At 39.0% G+C, this 16,026-nt stretch overlaps 1 protein-coding gene across 28 annotated transcripts in view; it reads right to left on the bottom strand.

The window, feature by feature from the left end:
• The window catches only part of ANK3 (ankyrin 3), a 289,738-nt gene that overhangs the window by 191,558 nt on the left and 82,154 nt on the right, over window positions 1-16,026 (bottom strand). For 6 of the 28 annotated variants that reach the window (XM_052677737.1, XM_052677747.1, XM_052677739.1 and 3 more), the window contains exon 1: window positions 7,083-7,450. The exons of 1 other annotated variant lie outside the window; for it this stretch is intronic. In XM_052677737.1, the coding sequence (XP_052533697.1) occupies window positions 7,083-7,196 (114 nt within the window). In that variant the 5' untranslated portion in view covers window positions 7,197-7,450. Of the gene's footprint in view, window positions 1-7,082; window positions 7,452-16,026 lie in introns of those variants that run through there. 21 more of the 28 variants (XM_052677756.1, XM_052677755.1, XM_052677757.1 and 18 more) reach the window with 11 other exon arrangements.

Below are 16,026 nucleotides of genomic sequence, written 5' to 3'. Positions count from 1 at the left end.
TACTGATAGATTTGTTGGGGTAACCACCACTAGGCACTGTATGGCACATCATAGCCATGATAGAAACATGGACGTTGTATCTGTAGAATTTGCTGTGACAGGGTGCCAGATACCTGTTAATGAACAAAGCTTCATTTCCTTCTTGTGCTCATGAGCATAACCAGTGTGGTAACAGAGGCCTGCCTTGGATGCTACCAACTTTATCAAGAAGTAATAACTTCCATGAAGTACTATTAAACACCACTTGGATAAACAGAAATCAGGCTATATTCTGTCTAAAATGGGATACCAACATTTGCACAAGATGCAAACTTAAAAAAATAAATAAAAAAAAAAAAACAAACAAACAAACAAAAAAAAACACATGAAGTGAATCCCTTGTACCTTCCTTTCTCTTTAATTAAAACTTACTTCCAATGAAAGATAAGGAGACTACTAAAAGGAATAAGAAACTGAGAATTAAAATTGATACATAAACTGTGATGGCACAGCAACTAATCCATTACATCTTTCCAATAAACTAATATCCAAAACTGAATTAAAAGTTATTATTAACAGAATTGAACAGTTGATTTAAAAAATTTAGGTAGAAGACATCATTCAATTCATTCTAATAAGCTATGGAAAACTTTACAAGACAGTGCTGAGATGAAGGACATGCTGCAGTACAATGTGTACCGTATCTTTCAGCAACTGCAAAGGCAATATAAAATTTCTGGTACATATTAAGCAGGTATTAAACTACTTGTGCACATCTCAGAGCATGAACAATCTAACTTGGGATGAGTTCACACACACAGTCAAAGCATTCTAAATAACAGGAAGCTTCGGCTTGCTGGTAATTGTGAATGTTTTTTAACAAACACATCCCAGAGTAATGTTCTTTTCCATTGGCAAAATAAGCCTCTCTTCTTAATCTAGCCCTCCTGTCCAATTCAGTCTTATTTGAACATATACTAAGGAAGCCTTCTGTTGGACTTCCTTTTCAAGACATCATACAGTGATTTCAGTCTCTCCAAAAATAAAACCAAAAGTCAAGCTCTTCTGCAGAGGTCAGTCATGAGCCACCACGCTGACCAACAAAGCAGCACTCCACACATACCACATGCAGGCAGCAGATGTATCAGAATAGTTTCTGATCCCAAACACAATCCGTGGATACCATGGCCTGATCTGCAGAATGCATGAATGCCCAAAGCTTGCACATCTAGAGGATACTCAATATCTTTAAAAACAAGGACAGTGCTGTAAGCTGTCTCACTCACACACACTGAATTACCCTCTCAAGGCATCTACCTTTTTGTAGTAATGTAATGTGTTAATCTAAGTGAGATAACTGAAGTCGGGAACAATGTGGGGCAGTTGTATTCCCCAAATTGAGCTCATTACCTTAAAGTGTCCCCACACACCCCACTCTCACTGACTGCATTATTTGGTTGAGCTGCTAAAAGATTTCCAAGTTCACTGTCTCTCTGGGCACAAAGAAAATCTTACGGCCTGGTTCTCTGCCTCCTTCACAGATAAATCCTTTGCTTGAACCACTACTGCTGTGCCCTTATTACCACCCTAGTGGTCTCAATAGCTGTGTGAAAAATTGAACGCTAGCCAATCCAGCTCACTATTGTCCTTTTGCCCATTTAAATCAATATGGTAAAACATCAAGCTTTGCATATGGATTAAGTTGAGGGAAATATTATTTTTTTGCTTTTAAGTACAACTCACAACTTGTCCAGCCACATCACATATCAACAATGGACCCAGCTTGGACCCAGCTCAAGTCAAACAAGTGCTAACTGAGCCTAATGCTCGCTTTCAGCGCGCCATCATCCCCTGTATTCACAGTAACTGAGCAGGCCAGAAAGAGTCCTCTTCCCAACTGGTCTTGCATTCTTCCAGTTGATTCCAAATAAAGAATAAGTATGATCTCCTGGGTTGCCTCCAATGGCCTGCTGTTCCCAGGTTCCCTGAATTTTGACCCACAGTAACCAATATTTAGTGAATGGGCAAGAGGAATCATATTAGAGCACCTTTTACTTAATCCAAACTCATCAATTCAGGCAACTTAAGAGCATAATAACATTCAGCAGTACTTTGACTTTTAGCAAGGGGATGAATATTCATAATCACATGAAGAGACATTTATCTTTTAAATCTTTCCTTTTACTTCTAAATCATTCATTTTCCATAGAAGAGACATTTTCTTCTACTGTTCTTCTTCTCAGCTCTCCCCCTCAAAAAAAAAAAAAAAAAAAAAAAAAAAAAAAAAAAGCAAAATAATAACCGCTAATAAAGCCCAGCATGGGTAGAAAAGACAGAAGACTAGAAGACTCCATTAATACCAGCCACACAGTTGAAACAGTATTGATTTACACTCACCGAGAGTCAAGCTCTAAATCTAGCCATTTAACAATCTTCCTATACGGGAGAGACCATCTATTAGTCTTCTCTCTTCCCCATTTCCTCTCACCATTAGCTGGTAGCATTAATTAGGTATAATATGATATACAACCCAAACTGACATCTGTATAATAACTGTAGGCTATCAATTGTGATTGCCCAACCTTGAGGTATCAAGGCCGAAGAAAATGTAGGAGTATTGTAAACCTGCTTAAATAAAATAAAAGTTTCTAACAGTGCAAAACAATCTCCGGGTTTATAAACAAGCAGGCAACACTGATCAGTGCCCACTTCAAATAACGCTGTAGGGCTACGCACACAACAAGGCAATACAATCTTTTCATTACTTTTGGGGTCATCTTCAAAGTAGGAATTGGTTTTGGTCAGTTGAATTGAAACACGCTTTCAATATCAGATCTCCAGCTGATAAAAAAAAATCAACACTGCCCCTAAGTCTCTCTCCAAGTGTTCTACAATTCTTTTAATGTTTTCTTGCTTGTGACAGAGCATCAGGTCCAAAATCAAGGACATGATTCAAATTCTCCTAGCACCTAGGCAAGATTCACCAACTTCAACAACTTTTCCTAATCTGCATTATCCTTTTATTTGTCACAGACAATACTCCCAGGTATGGTAAAGCAACGTCTTCCTGGTTTGTGCCTTAACACAAATGAGTTAAGTCAAAATCACGTGTTCACAACATGTCTCCACTATTGCTATGTACAGCTGTTGAGAAATCATGAAACAGATTTTGCTATTCCTGAGGTATGTCTGAAAGTTACAAGACAAGTTTTAAAATCCATCACAACTTACACTTGCTTTCTGAGTTTCAAACTTTCAAGCTCAAATTTCAAAGTTCTACCTCATAGCTACTAGGCCTCGTTGCATGTGAAAATTACACCAATACAAATTGCTTTTTAAACCCACACAGCAATCCACTGCAGGAACACATACCTGCCAGACAAGTTTGTTCAATCTGTTTCATTATCATCATGATCTAAACTGAAGAAGCCACTTGCACTGAGTCTAGCCTGCATACAGGCCCATTGCTCACGTTCAGTATGTGGGTGCAGACGAATGTTTCAACTTCTAAAGACTCAGATTGAATCCCTGTTGCAGCTGAAATCTGTAAAAGACATTTGAGAGCCCCGAGAGATGTAAAGGGAAAGGACCCAGTGGGTTTCCCAGCCAGGATGCAGTGCTGAATGCCAGGGTCCCCCTCCTTGGGATGTGCTAGCAGTGCTGCTCACCCCAGCAGGCCTTCTGCAGCCTCTCACAACCTCACCATCCACCACATACCCTCAGGTTGGTCACTGTTGTCCAGGGCAATTTTCCCAGGAGGTCTGAAGTTTCAGCAAACACCTTCAAACACCCCAAGTCTCAAGACAAAATGACCAGGATTTGCAACATTAATATCTGTTCTGTTCCTTGCTGCATACAAGTTTGCAGCAGCAGAGAATGTGACAGAGCAGCCTTTAACATCTCAGAAACAGCAGCAGAGAAGCTCTGCACCATGATCATGCTATTCTGCGTCTCCAAAGAACATGCTGGTTTCTGAACACTACATGCAAATGGAAAACACTTCAGCCTTACTGAATATTGCATAAAACATAAATCATTGAGTATGCGCCAAGACCTTCCCTTCTCTTTTACTATATACTGACCTAAAAAAAACCCACATAAGGACATCAAAATTTCACCTTTATTTTAGAAACGGCACTGAAGTAACTGATTTGTTTCCAGACATTATTACAGGATAAGCAATTCCTACTTTTTACAATAAGTAACACAATGGAACTGCACTATACAGAATCCAGCAAACCATCCTATCAAACACTCTGTTAGAAGTGTCTTAGTCTGAGATACCATTTAAAGCAGGCTGCCCTTGGTTGTGCCCAAAACACTTGCAGTGTAGGACACTGCACAACTATCCAGAGGCAGAATTGCTTGAAGCTGTAAATAGACCTGAGCTGAACAAATGGGAAGCCCGTGCAATGCAGATCTTTCACTGTTCTTGCCAACAGAAAAAGCGTGGTGGGCCCTTAGCATGCAGAAGCACAGATTCTCTACAAAGAAAATGCAGCAATTTTTAAAATCTCAGCATATAATACAGTTTTGCTTTGTATATATGTTTTAAAAGGTCATTTCTCTCACACAAGTATTGAAGAAAGCCTTGATAGAAACATTACTCTGTAAATTGCTTAACCAGACAAAAGCTGTGAATATTAACCTCAGACTGCAATGCTAAAGCTATGTGGGGGCATAAATCAGCATGACTGTTGCTGGTATCATCAAGCCTAGGACACTGGGTGTTCCCACCAATGCTTTCCAGCCATTGGATGCCTTAGTCGCCTCACTGTATAAATTATCCAGAAACATTAGCGCTCACTGCTATTGCGATGCGCCTAGAAGACCCTAAAGGAGATTTCTGTATGCTGCTTAAGCAAAGGGTTAGCTTTGTGCAGTATCATGTGATCAACAGAAAAAACCAACCCTGAATACTGCTTGTGGGTGGTGCAGAGGAACAAGAAGTGACTCACAACTCATAGTGGAAAAAATGGGGGGAAAATGTTTTAAATAGTCAGGAAAGTACAAAATGGCAAACCACAATTATTGGACTTCCTACGCCCCACATACTGGGTTGCAAACCATGCCTTTGCTAAGAGTAGACTGATGCCCAAATATGTGTGTTAAATTAAACAGTTGCTGGCTTTTGCCTCATTCTTCTAACAGTCTGTACCTGCCCTGAATTTGCAACAAAATCCAGAAGGTAATTGTAACAAGCCAACAAATTCCAGTGTGACATAAAGAAAAAAAAAAAAAGCCTTTGGAGGGGTGAAAACTCTCTTTATCTAAGAAGAGGAAGTAAGATGCTGAAATAAAACAGTGGAAAAAAATCCAGGCATTTGAGATTAATAGGTTGATATTTAGCCATGTGCCACTCTGGTTGCTAAGAGATCTCCCTTCTACAGCACTGTTTTGTACAAACAATAAAGCATTTTTGTCCACAAAGCAATTGTCTCACCTCACTGAACCAAGAGCCTCTCACTGCCACATCCCTTCTATATTGCTCTAATTACAAACTGTGAGAAAGCACCCTCACACAAAGACCATCCATGTATACAGTAAGGCATGTCATTGTGAAACTTAAGCACATTAAGTACAATGTGGGCTTCCTGCATCACAAGCAGAGTTAGCAGAGAGACTGTACATTTTATCCCACAACCCATAGGTAAATATGGGTTGACAGCCAGTCCTAAAATGCTTGAATGCTGTGGCTGTTTCCAGCATGAGGGGGTGGAATACCACCCTGCTACATTACAGACCTACACAGAATTATAACAGCAGACAAGAAAAATATTACTAATTAAGGCCAGCTTCAAACAGGAGAGCCTCAAAGACAGGATCTTATTTTCACACTCATATCGGAAAATGATTCAGAAGATCTTTACATATATTCACCCAGAAAAAATATGTACAGCTAACATGCTGCAGTACATTCACTGCAGCCATCTAAACTGCCTCCTAATGTGTTCACTAGAATAGAAGGCAGTGGGTTTCTTAGTGCTTTTTATTATGTATAACACTGCCATCACAGAGAAATAAGGGAAAAGGGCAGGGAAATGCTGATTCTCACACAACCAAAAGATGCACATATGTTAGAGGAAATCTACATGTCATTTAGAAAGCACATGCGCTGCTTCTCTAAGCATATGAAGATTATCCAATCCCCCTTAGGGGGGTTTCACAAAAGCACACAGAAATACTACATGCCCAGGTTTCTGTTAAGAAAACCAGCTACTTGACAAACTGCAATAAAATACAACCAAAGACAAGAAATCATGGCCCGGCCTTATTTCTGTGGAGTAGAGTATAAGGTGTCATTCTTAAGGACATATCACAGAGCAGCCAAAGTGAGTGTCGTGAGTGTCTCTTTATCTGTCATTATACCACAAACTGTAATTGTTTTGCTTGATAACTCAGAGAAAATTAGCGGGACTTGAATCATGTACAGGCTCCTTAACTGAACAATGAGCAATGCAGTGCCTACTGAAATTTACAGGTCCCAGTGTGCTGGAGGATTCTCTGCATCCAAGACAAATCTACAGCAGAGAGAAGCAGGGCTGCGAGATCTCAGCCGCATATTTCCCTAACAAAAGAAAGTTGCTAATAACAGATTGTTGCAGCTCAAAACTTAACACTGTTTCACCCTTAGAAAAAAGGAGAAACAATAAAACACCTTATTTCTCTAACATTACCCCAAAAGCGTATGTTTCAGAAGGCAAACATGTGACACAGTCCAAACACAAAGAAAAGATATCTGCCTGCACATACATTCCCCTTAAGTACATGTATGCAGGGCTAAACTATGCTGTGAAACCCTTGAGAAAGCTGCGCATTTAGCCTTACACCACGGTTATAAACTACTTTCAAGTCACAGACAGTTTGCATATCACGGAAACACGAGTGATTTATCTGTGAAACAAATGCACACCTTCTGCATCATCCCTGCAATCAACTAATATCCGATTAAACATTCAATGGCTATGCAAAGCCCCCAGTTGCAGTTATCAATGTCATTTCACAATGTTAACAAATTACTCCGACAGCAGCCACGTTACATGCAAGAATGAGCTAATTGAAACAAAAGAAATCCTGTCAGAATTTGGCACAGATCTAGATACCTTTTTCTTCCGATCCCGAGATCTTTTCCTGTGTTTTCTTTTTTTCTCAGTTTCTTCTTCGGCATTAATTTCTAAATCCCTGTTTTTCTTTAACTGTGATGCCGCGTGAGCCATAATGCATTAGAAATCCTTTACAACAATGCTCCCTTGTAAAAGGTGATTTCCTCGGGCACCTTTAACCAGCCCTTACAGCAAATGTTCCAGTGACTGGAAGGAAATCTGTGACCAGAGCCAGGAACACATTCAGGATTCACAGATCTCACAGAAGCTTGCATTCACTACAAAAATACATAGTTGCAGATTTCTTCCTGTACCTTTCTGTACCTGAATCTTTACAAAGCGGTGCAGCCATCGTAATGCATTTAACGTAATGAAAAAGACAGCTGGGACAGAGAAAGCTGTATTATGGCTGTATCCCCTGCCACCAGCTGGAAGTGTCTAAGTGACTCCACTGAAGGGGGAATGCTGAAAAGCAAGGCTTTCTATTAAAAAAATTCCAGAACAATAACATATGTTGTGTTATATTTTCTTCATTCATCATGAACTAGATTTTTAAAGCCTATTGAAAAGAATAGCATTAATGATTTACATTTCTCAACCAATTTTGCAGGGTAAGTCATTTAACCTGTAATGAAATGGAGCAGCTCCTACTTTAGGTTAACTGCTGATGGTGACAAAAAAAAAATAATAAAAATTTCTTTTTGCCATGGAGACTCTGACTGCATTATGCAGAAAACAATGCATGCATTGCCATATCTTAACAGTGTGTCCTTTATACTCATTTTTCAATTTAAATACATTTTGTGAGAGAGGATTACAGAAAGCCCCGTTGTCTTTCCTCTTTTTTTCTGTTTTAAACATACTTATTACAAAACATCATACAGAAAGAAAGATGCGATCATGCTAGTATTTGAAGCAGGAATTTAATTCATGGAGATTTCCTGAAACCATCATTTAATGTGGTCAGAAAGAGGAATTGACACTATTTCCATGTAGTTAGATACGCACTTTTAGGATTCTGTGTCAAGGCTCACTTCAATCATCTTACTATTTTTGCCACCTGAGTCCTCAATGACTGCAGCTTTTGAATATTCATTACAGGAGGTAAGATAGCAGCAGTGTTACAGGCCTGCAGGAGGATCTTTCACTAGTATGAACATAAAGCAAGCATCTAGTAAATAGGGAACCATATTTACCCTATGTAAATATGAGCAACCAGCAGCTTGCCTAGAAATTGCTGGTTTTAACCTTTCCTGGCATTCCTAGTAGACAGAGTACCTCACAGTAATGAAGATCCACATTTTGAGTCACTCTGATTTCTTTTGGATAAGAACCAAAAGTCCCCAAAAGTAAAGCTAGTATATTTTAGACAATATAGCATGACTTTTCTGAGGGAAAACAAATCAAAACAGAACCAATATTTGTACTGTAAAAAAAGAAGTTAAATTTATATTTGAAGTGCAATTTGCAAAATCATACTGAAGTGTCAGAATTTAGCAGAAAACCCAGAACGTCTCATAAAGTTATCAGTGTTCCTGCCTGGAACTTGAGAGAGAATTTTCTGAATTCAGGCTGTAAGGTCCATTAGATGCCATGCATCCATTGCATCAGTTCTCACATGACATGGCTAAGAGCAAAATAACCTTTTTAAATCTCCAGAACTGAAACTATTTTGAATACTCTGTATGTTATTCAAAAGGCAGCACATAATGAACTGTTTGTCTGTTCATGGGCTAATAAGCAAGGTTTTAAACACTGCTTATTTGGGGATGCCTTTTAAGAAATGCTTGAGGATGGAGATAAACCACAGTTATGTGACCTTAAGAACCTTTCTTCCTGGTACAGTTAAACAACAGGTTCCTGTATCTAAGACTCACTGTACCTACCACACTCATACCACTACATGCCTCTCCCTACTCCTCCCCTCTGAAGCACTTTGGAAGACACACGTACTGACTTTTGAAAGCTGTGGCAGAAGGAATGCTGCCCTTTAGCAATGCCTGGTGTTACAACAGAAGTAGCAAATTCCTAATTCTCTATGTGCTAGAAGCTTGAATGATTTTGAATGATCATTACTGCTGTTCTTAGAGATGCAAAATGTGCATCTGAATGATGTTCGGAGCATGTTTTCAACTGCAGTGCAAGGAGCATAGCAGCAAACAGTCAAAGGACACATTCAGGCATCTATCTGGATTGAGGCCCAGCTCCTCAGTGAAGCACAAGGCATCAGGGAAGAGAGTCCACTGCATTACAGGAGCCCTACAGCAGTAGGGAACCAGGCATAATGGATGGCACAAGGGGCTGGAGACGTTTTCTCAAGGAGGATGGTGGAGGAACAGTCAGGGAAACACAAAACTGCCTTACGGTTGAAGCAAAATAAAAATCATACCTAAGACTTTGCTTTCTAGCTCACAGGCTGCATACATGACCTTGGAATTAATGGTCTCTGAAGTTCAGGTCTTCCTCTGTGAAACCAAGTTGACTTGTGTCCCCTCTCTGGCAGAAAGCAGTTGCTAGCAGGGAAGTGCTCAGACAATACAGAAGGACCAGAATCAGAAATACATTCAACAGGACTCAATCGAGTTTGGCCTCTTCTACTTCTGGCATGTTTCCATTTGGATTTGGAGGACTGAAGAGCCTTTGCCTTACAAAACCAACTTCCCGCTTGAGCCACAGATGATGTGAATATGCAGTAATTCATCACTTCCAGGCTAATCCTGAGATGTTCCACAAACCCTTTAACCATACAGCCTGCAATTTATGCCTAAATAACCTCATTAAGTGAAAACACAATGAATTTATGATGAAGTGTTGTATGTTTAAAATACTTGAAGCACACTTTTTGAATCAGCAGCAGAGAGATTAAGTGGTCCACGGGCAGGTAAAAAGCCTTAATGCCACCTCATGTATGGACCATATGACCGTGCACAGAGAAAGCAGCCCAATCTTGTATTAATGAGAACTATTCTAACAAATTATGATAAGTGAACTTGCCCAACCCCCTGAGATACACATAAGTGCAAGGGTTTTATCTGTCAGGCTTCTCCCAAGTATCTTTTCAAGTAATTAACCAACTGGGCCAAACATGCACGTGCTGTTATTATGTGGATTACAACTCCAGCTTCAACTGTAGATTCCAAACTTCTGAATTAAATTTCAAGGAGAAAGAAAAGCTAGAATTTCAGGAAATTACATCTTAGCTATTAAAACAGAAGTAAAAAAAAAAAAAAAAAAAAAAAAAAGAAAAAAGTCTCATATAGAACAGAGATTATGAAAAAGGTGTGAGTAAAAGATTCAGGCCCCTCTGGAAAAGAGACCATATACACAGAATGTCTGCTTTTGGGGAAATGGTGAACTGCTGTCATCATTCACTGGGAGGTGATAGGGCACTGCCAGACTGATAGTTGGATGAAGAGTGAAGGTTTTCATGGCAGATGTCATAACTCACTTCAAGGGAATTAGGTGCTAGAAAACTTCATTACGTGCTTTTTTTCAGACTTTAGTAAAATAATTAAGCTATTTGATTTCACCCTTAATTACAAAGTTAATGAAGTGCCAATGACTGTTTCAGTACAATCCACAGGGTCCTGATAAAGTTATGGAGAATGATCAACTGTATCTTACTTCAGCACTGGGAAAATTAAAGTTTTTGTTAGCGGAAGAATAACATCTCCTCAGCTTCATCTGCTCACAAAGCTGCAATAGTGGCTTCATCAACTTGAAGTTTGTCAGTTGGATTAGTTTAACCTAGTAGAGCACTATTATGATGCTACATTCAAAAAAGTCTGCAAAACAGCACTAACACACAGCACTGAGACAGACCTTAAAAGAACATAAGAATATGTAGAGAAAAATGTGTCTGTGTTCTAATTAATGGAGTTAACTTACAGATTACTGAGCAGCTTATGGAGCAAGGACAGTATCATCACATTTATATTAAATACGCAGCACAGAAATAGAGGAGGCAATCATGAAAACATTGGTTTACCACAAATCTACGAAAAGTCAGAACTACGGAATTACACGGAATTACGTGTAATACGGAATTACGGAAAAGTCAGAATTACACTATTAGATCACTATGGATTAGTTAAGGATGATCACGTGCAGCGCTAGAAGGCCACTCTAAGAACTTACTGGTAAACAAGGTATGAGTATATTTTCCCCAAACACTTCATCAAGATTTACACGTGGAATAAAAAATGTGGAGAGCAAAGGAAAGGAAAACACATGAAGGAAAAATAAAGCCAATTCTCGTTATGTTAATCTGTTAAATTCTCCAAGATACCAAATACTGAAAAAATAATGAAGGAGTGGATGAGGGAAGAGTCTGAATTATTTTGTTAAGAGAAATAGTGGAAGTATAAGGAAAAGAAGAACAAACAAGACATAGAAGTGCAGTGTAAATTTATCAGTTCATGAAAATAACAATTTGGGAGAAGAATTACAGTAGAAAGAAAACACTAGCTATAAAAGAGCTGGATGAAACTTGGTTAACTCATAAAAAGAAAATCCATCAAGAGGAAATTCGTAATACCAGGCAGTGTTCACCTGTGAGACTAGCAGGTCTTGCATCTCAAAAACTAACAAGAAAAAAAAACAACAAAAGAAAAGGAGTTTAAAAGCTCAGTTAGCATTAGTTTCTACTTTTATCTTTTTTTCACACAGCCAGTTTCAGGGCAGGATGGATCAGCTCCCAAACATACAGAAAAGCATCAAGATCACTGAGCAGCAAATGCATTGAAAAAGTTAAGGGCTTGTTTTGCCCTTCTGTTTCATTGCATAGCAAGTTAAGTTTTAATTTAGATACAAAATCTGGAATTTCCTGGAATTATAATTAGTCTCTTCTTTCACTTCTTTACAGCACAATAGCTTTGGAAAATGGCACCAGTTTGGAGATGTAGGCAATAACAGATATTTGAAGCTGAGGGTATTTGTACAGTCCTGCCAACAGGTTTTACTACTGCTTAAATAACCTTGTTGCCCACACTGGAAATTTCATTAGAAGTGATAACATCGTCAACATAAACAACAAGAACCACCAACAACCCACACATAACAGCCAAGAAACTCGCTCTTCACTGTGTGCTTTCCAGATGCATGAGTGGCCTTCTGAGCTCAGTCATGCTCAAGTGAATGATGAATTTCAGCCTCACAGAATTAAACACAAATCTACTAGTCCTCTAATGCAGGGAAGAGGATGTTTGGCTGAACCAATGATATTAGTATCTCCTGCAGTGCAACACACTCCCAATATAAGGTTGGCTGAGCTGCAAACTCATCAAGAACTTTCAGTTTGAAACATGGCATTTGAAAGAAAACAACTACTGATTTTGTTTTAAGACTTGCACTGTAAATTTGAAAAATTTAAAACCTGAAGTGAGGCTCAAACCCTTAGTGCCAGAGGCAGAGAAAACAAATTTTCAGATGCATGGGTCCTCCCACCAAGACATAATAAAGCCGCCTGCAAACAAACCTGGAAAAGAGAAACAACGTACTCAGAGTAGAAAGTAGAAGACTGAAGAGTACTCCATACCTGGAGATTACAAGCACCGACTTTCACAAGAGGATAAATTTGTTTCTTATATTTGCCTCTAAGAGCTTTAAATTTCACTTTTCTACAAATACAGTGTAAAGGAGATTTCATCTCTGACTCGCAATAAAGAAAAAAATACCAATCTATCTTATTTCTAGAGGCACATAAATTGGAAGATATTCCAAGAGTGGGTTTGCAGACGGAACTGAGAAGGAGCCTAGGAAATGCAGCTGATGCAAGGGGAACAGTAGGAGTAATGTATGTAGTCTTTAAACTGTCGCACAGCAAATACAAAAAAGACCTTCTTCCTTTTTTCCCTTTCCCAAAAATAATATTGGTAAAAAACTGCATTTACCAAGAACCATTTAAATTATACGAATATGCACTTTTCTAAAGTGTTGCATACGTTTCTCCCTAATAGTCAAATAGCAGACTACAATCAGGACTGAAATACACATTCAGTGTTGGTATCTGAGGGACTGACAGAAATCACTCACTATGAAATGCTAGTAAACAAGCTTCAAACACATAAGTGGCTGAAAGTTATATCCAAGGCTGATGGTCACGATCTGTAATATTTTCCAACTCATTTGGAATTCCAAGTATATTAACATTCCCCAGATCCCTACCTTCAGAGCTATTCTCTGCCTGGCCAGCTTTGCTCTGGTTTGGCTAATGCCAGCTCCAGTCCAGCTGCAGGAACTGGAGGTCAGAAGGATGGTACTGCGTGGTTCCAAACTGACAATTTTGTTCAGACAAATGTTAGATGCCTCTGTCAATGACACCAGCGCGGCCAGGAAAAGTTATCCCAGCACATGGGATTAAGCGCAAAAGCAGGCTTAGAATCAGGTCTGCACTTTGAGCCTGTGGAGGGGTTTCCTTCAACACAACTAAGGAAGAGATCAAGGAGGTCCTTGCATGATTTTCAGAAGTGACTCTGCCAGTTTCCGATTTGATACAAGAGGAGTTATTCCCTGTTCATCTCAGATGGAAAACACTCCATCTCAGTGTGGTTTAAAAATAACACAAAACAGCAGCAGGAAAGGCCTTTACAGTATTTCAAGTTACTCAACACCAAGTCCATGCCTGGTGTGCCTTTTTTGGAGCAGCAGCAGTTTCATAATAATAAAAGCAGCATCAAAAGCAATCCCACTACAGAACTGTAACACCTGCAACAGTGTAATAAATGAATCTCCTTCAGGAAATGCAGCTGCTAAACAAAGAGTGGGATGGGACATTGGTCATAAATAGATGCAACAATTTTGTCTGTGAGTAATGGATCATTTTCCAGCCACAACTGATTTTTGTTAGGCTGCAGTCAAAAGTATATATTCAGGTTAAATGAAATCTTGACTACAAGAGCTTCCAAACCAATTGCTGTAACACAGCTGCACAAGGAAAAAAACATAACTTTGGGCAGAGGCAGAGCCTGCTGACCATACGGCATGGGTTATCTTACCCACTTGCTTTAATTGACCTGGTGACCACGTATTTTCCTGTTTCTAAGCCTTGCACATAGAGAACAGCATACTTGTTTTATTTAGCAATAAAAAGCTGCTGAATAAACATAAAGCAGCCATCTGCAAAGGTCACAATGAAAGCGTTCCATTTGAAGTTTTCACCATCTCTCAACTGCCCTGACTTTCAGTCGTACAATATTTTCTTGAATTCCTGTGGTGCGAAAATACAGAAGTCACAAGAAAAGAAGAAAAATGGCTTATTGGCTTCTGTTGTATGCTATTGCGTGTATTTTTCAGTCTTGATTTCCCTGATGCTGTTTCACATGCAAAAAACATCTATTAGCAACAACCAGTGCTCCTAAGATAATGCAGACAGGCAGATGGGAGCCAGTAAGGAGTACAGCTTCAATTCAGTTTCAATTCCTTCATTTTTCAGTACTATGCTTACATACAGGCCTCTCTACACAAATGCAAAGCTTTTATTTAGCAACTCTGACTTGAACAGCACTCTTCCCATTTAAGCAAAGCACAGAAGTTTCAGTGTAGATCCTAGTTCCTTCCAAACTACACCCAATTCCTTAAGTTCATGAAGAAATATTTTAAAATAAAACAAAATAAAATCTAATTCTCTTTAGGATAAGAAACTCATTTAATTAGACTACTTAATTATTCAATATTCCTTTTCGTGTGTTCAAGTGGTTATCCTTGTCTCATTCCCAAAGGGTCTTCACCATAATTAAGGCAAGGAATCATTAAAATCTCCACATGCTGCCCAAGTCAGATTTCAGCACTGTTAGAGTTCTGCACACTCCATGCAAGCAATGATTTGAATTTTATTGGAAACAATGTAAAAAGCAGAATCATTAGCAATAAGAAGAGGCAGAAAATTATCAAATGCTTGTTATGCAGATGTCATTTTTCTCATTTTCCAAGGAGTAAGCCCACACCTGAGACATAAAATCTACAAGCTTACATTTAAAACATGGGTACGTAAGAATTCTCAGTTTTCTGAAAGTAAAAACAAACCCAAGATCATGTAGGGACTTTTTTGAACTGGAGATTTGCATTTTATTTGGGGGAAAAAAAAAAAAGTAGCATAGTCCAGGAATTAATCTTTGGAACAAGAAAGATAACTACTATAGACTGGTTGAAAACAAAACCTAAAATCCACTGCCACTCCAAACAATTCAGTGACGTTGTATATGCATAATTTTCCACAAAGCTATTTCATATCCACAGGAGATGTGGTTCTTGGGCTACTAAGAACAACGGAGCCTACATAGTATAAAGTTTGCTCCAAAATAAATACCTCCTATTAAATTCTGCTGGCCCACAACATCAGAGGTGGAGGTTGGCAGCATGTTGCTAGAAGTTGAACCTTAGCACCAATATTCTGTTGCATTTTTTGCTGTGTGACAGATGGCAGCAGAGGGGCAGTCTGACAAACGGTGCCTGACATGGAAGCACAGATGAAGCAAAGGTGTGGAACTGAATTCCTTCATGAGGGAGAAAATGACACACAATGATATTCATCAGTGCTTGCTGAACATTTACGGAGACCAAAGAGTAGATGTAAGCACAGTCAGGTGGTGGGTGGTGCATTTCAGCTGTGGTGACAGTGCCATGAAAGCCAAACCACATTATGGATGGCTATGCACTGCTGTCACATCACAAAACGAAAAGCATCTTGATTAGCTCATCCCAGCAAGTTGCCTAATGGTGATGATAATGTTGAAAAATAGGGTTTTGTAGATGAGTATCTGCTCTATCAATTAGTGTTGTTTGCATCTATTATTTTCAAGAAAATAAGAGGTATTACTTTCAAAGCAACATATGTGTAAGAATCCACCTACGTAAAAATCATAATTATGACAGAACAGGTGCAATGATGCGATGTCTGAAACCCAGATAACACTAACGCTCTGTTCAGAAAATGTAAGAGGCAATT

This window comes from Tympanuchus pallidicinctus, unplaced genomic scaffold (assembly GCF_026119805.1).
Source record: "Tympanuchus pallidicinctus isolate F22 unplaced genomic scaffold, pur_lepc_1.0 scaffold16, whole genome shotgun sequence".
NCBI classification, from domain to species: Eukaryota; Metazoa; Chordata; class Aves; order Galliformes; family Phasianidae; genus Tympanuchus; species Tympanuchus pallidicinctus.
Note: the sequence above shows the minus strand (reverse complement) of the source record. Positions and strands in the feature narration are given on the sequence as shown.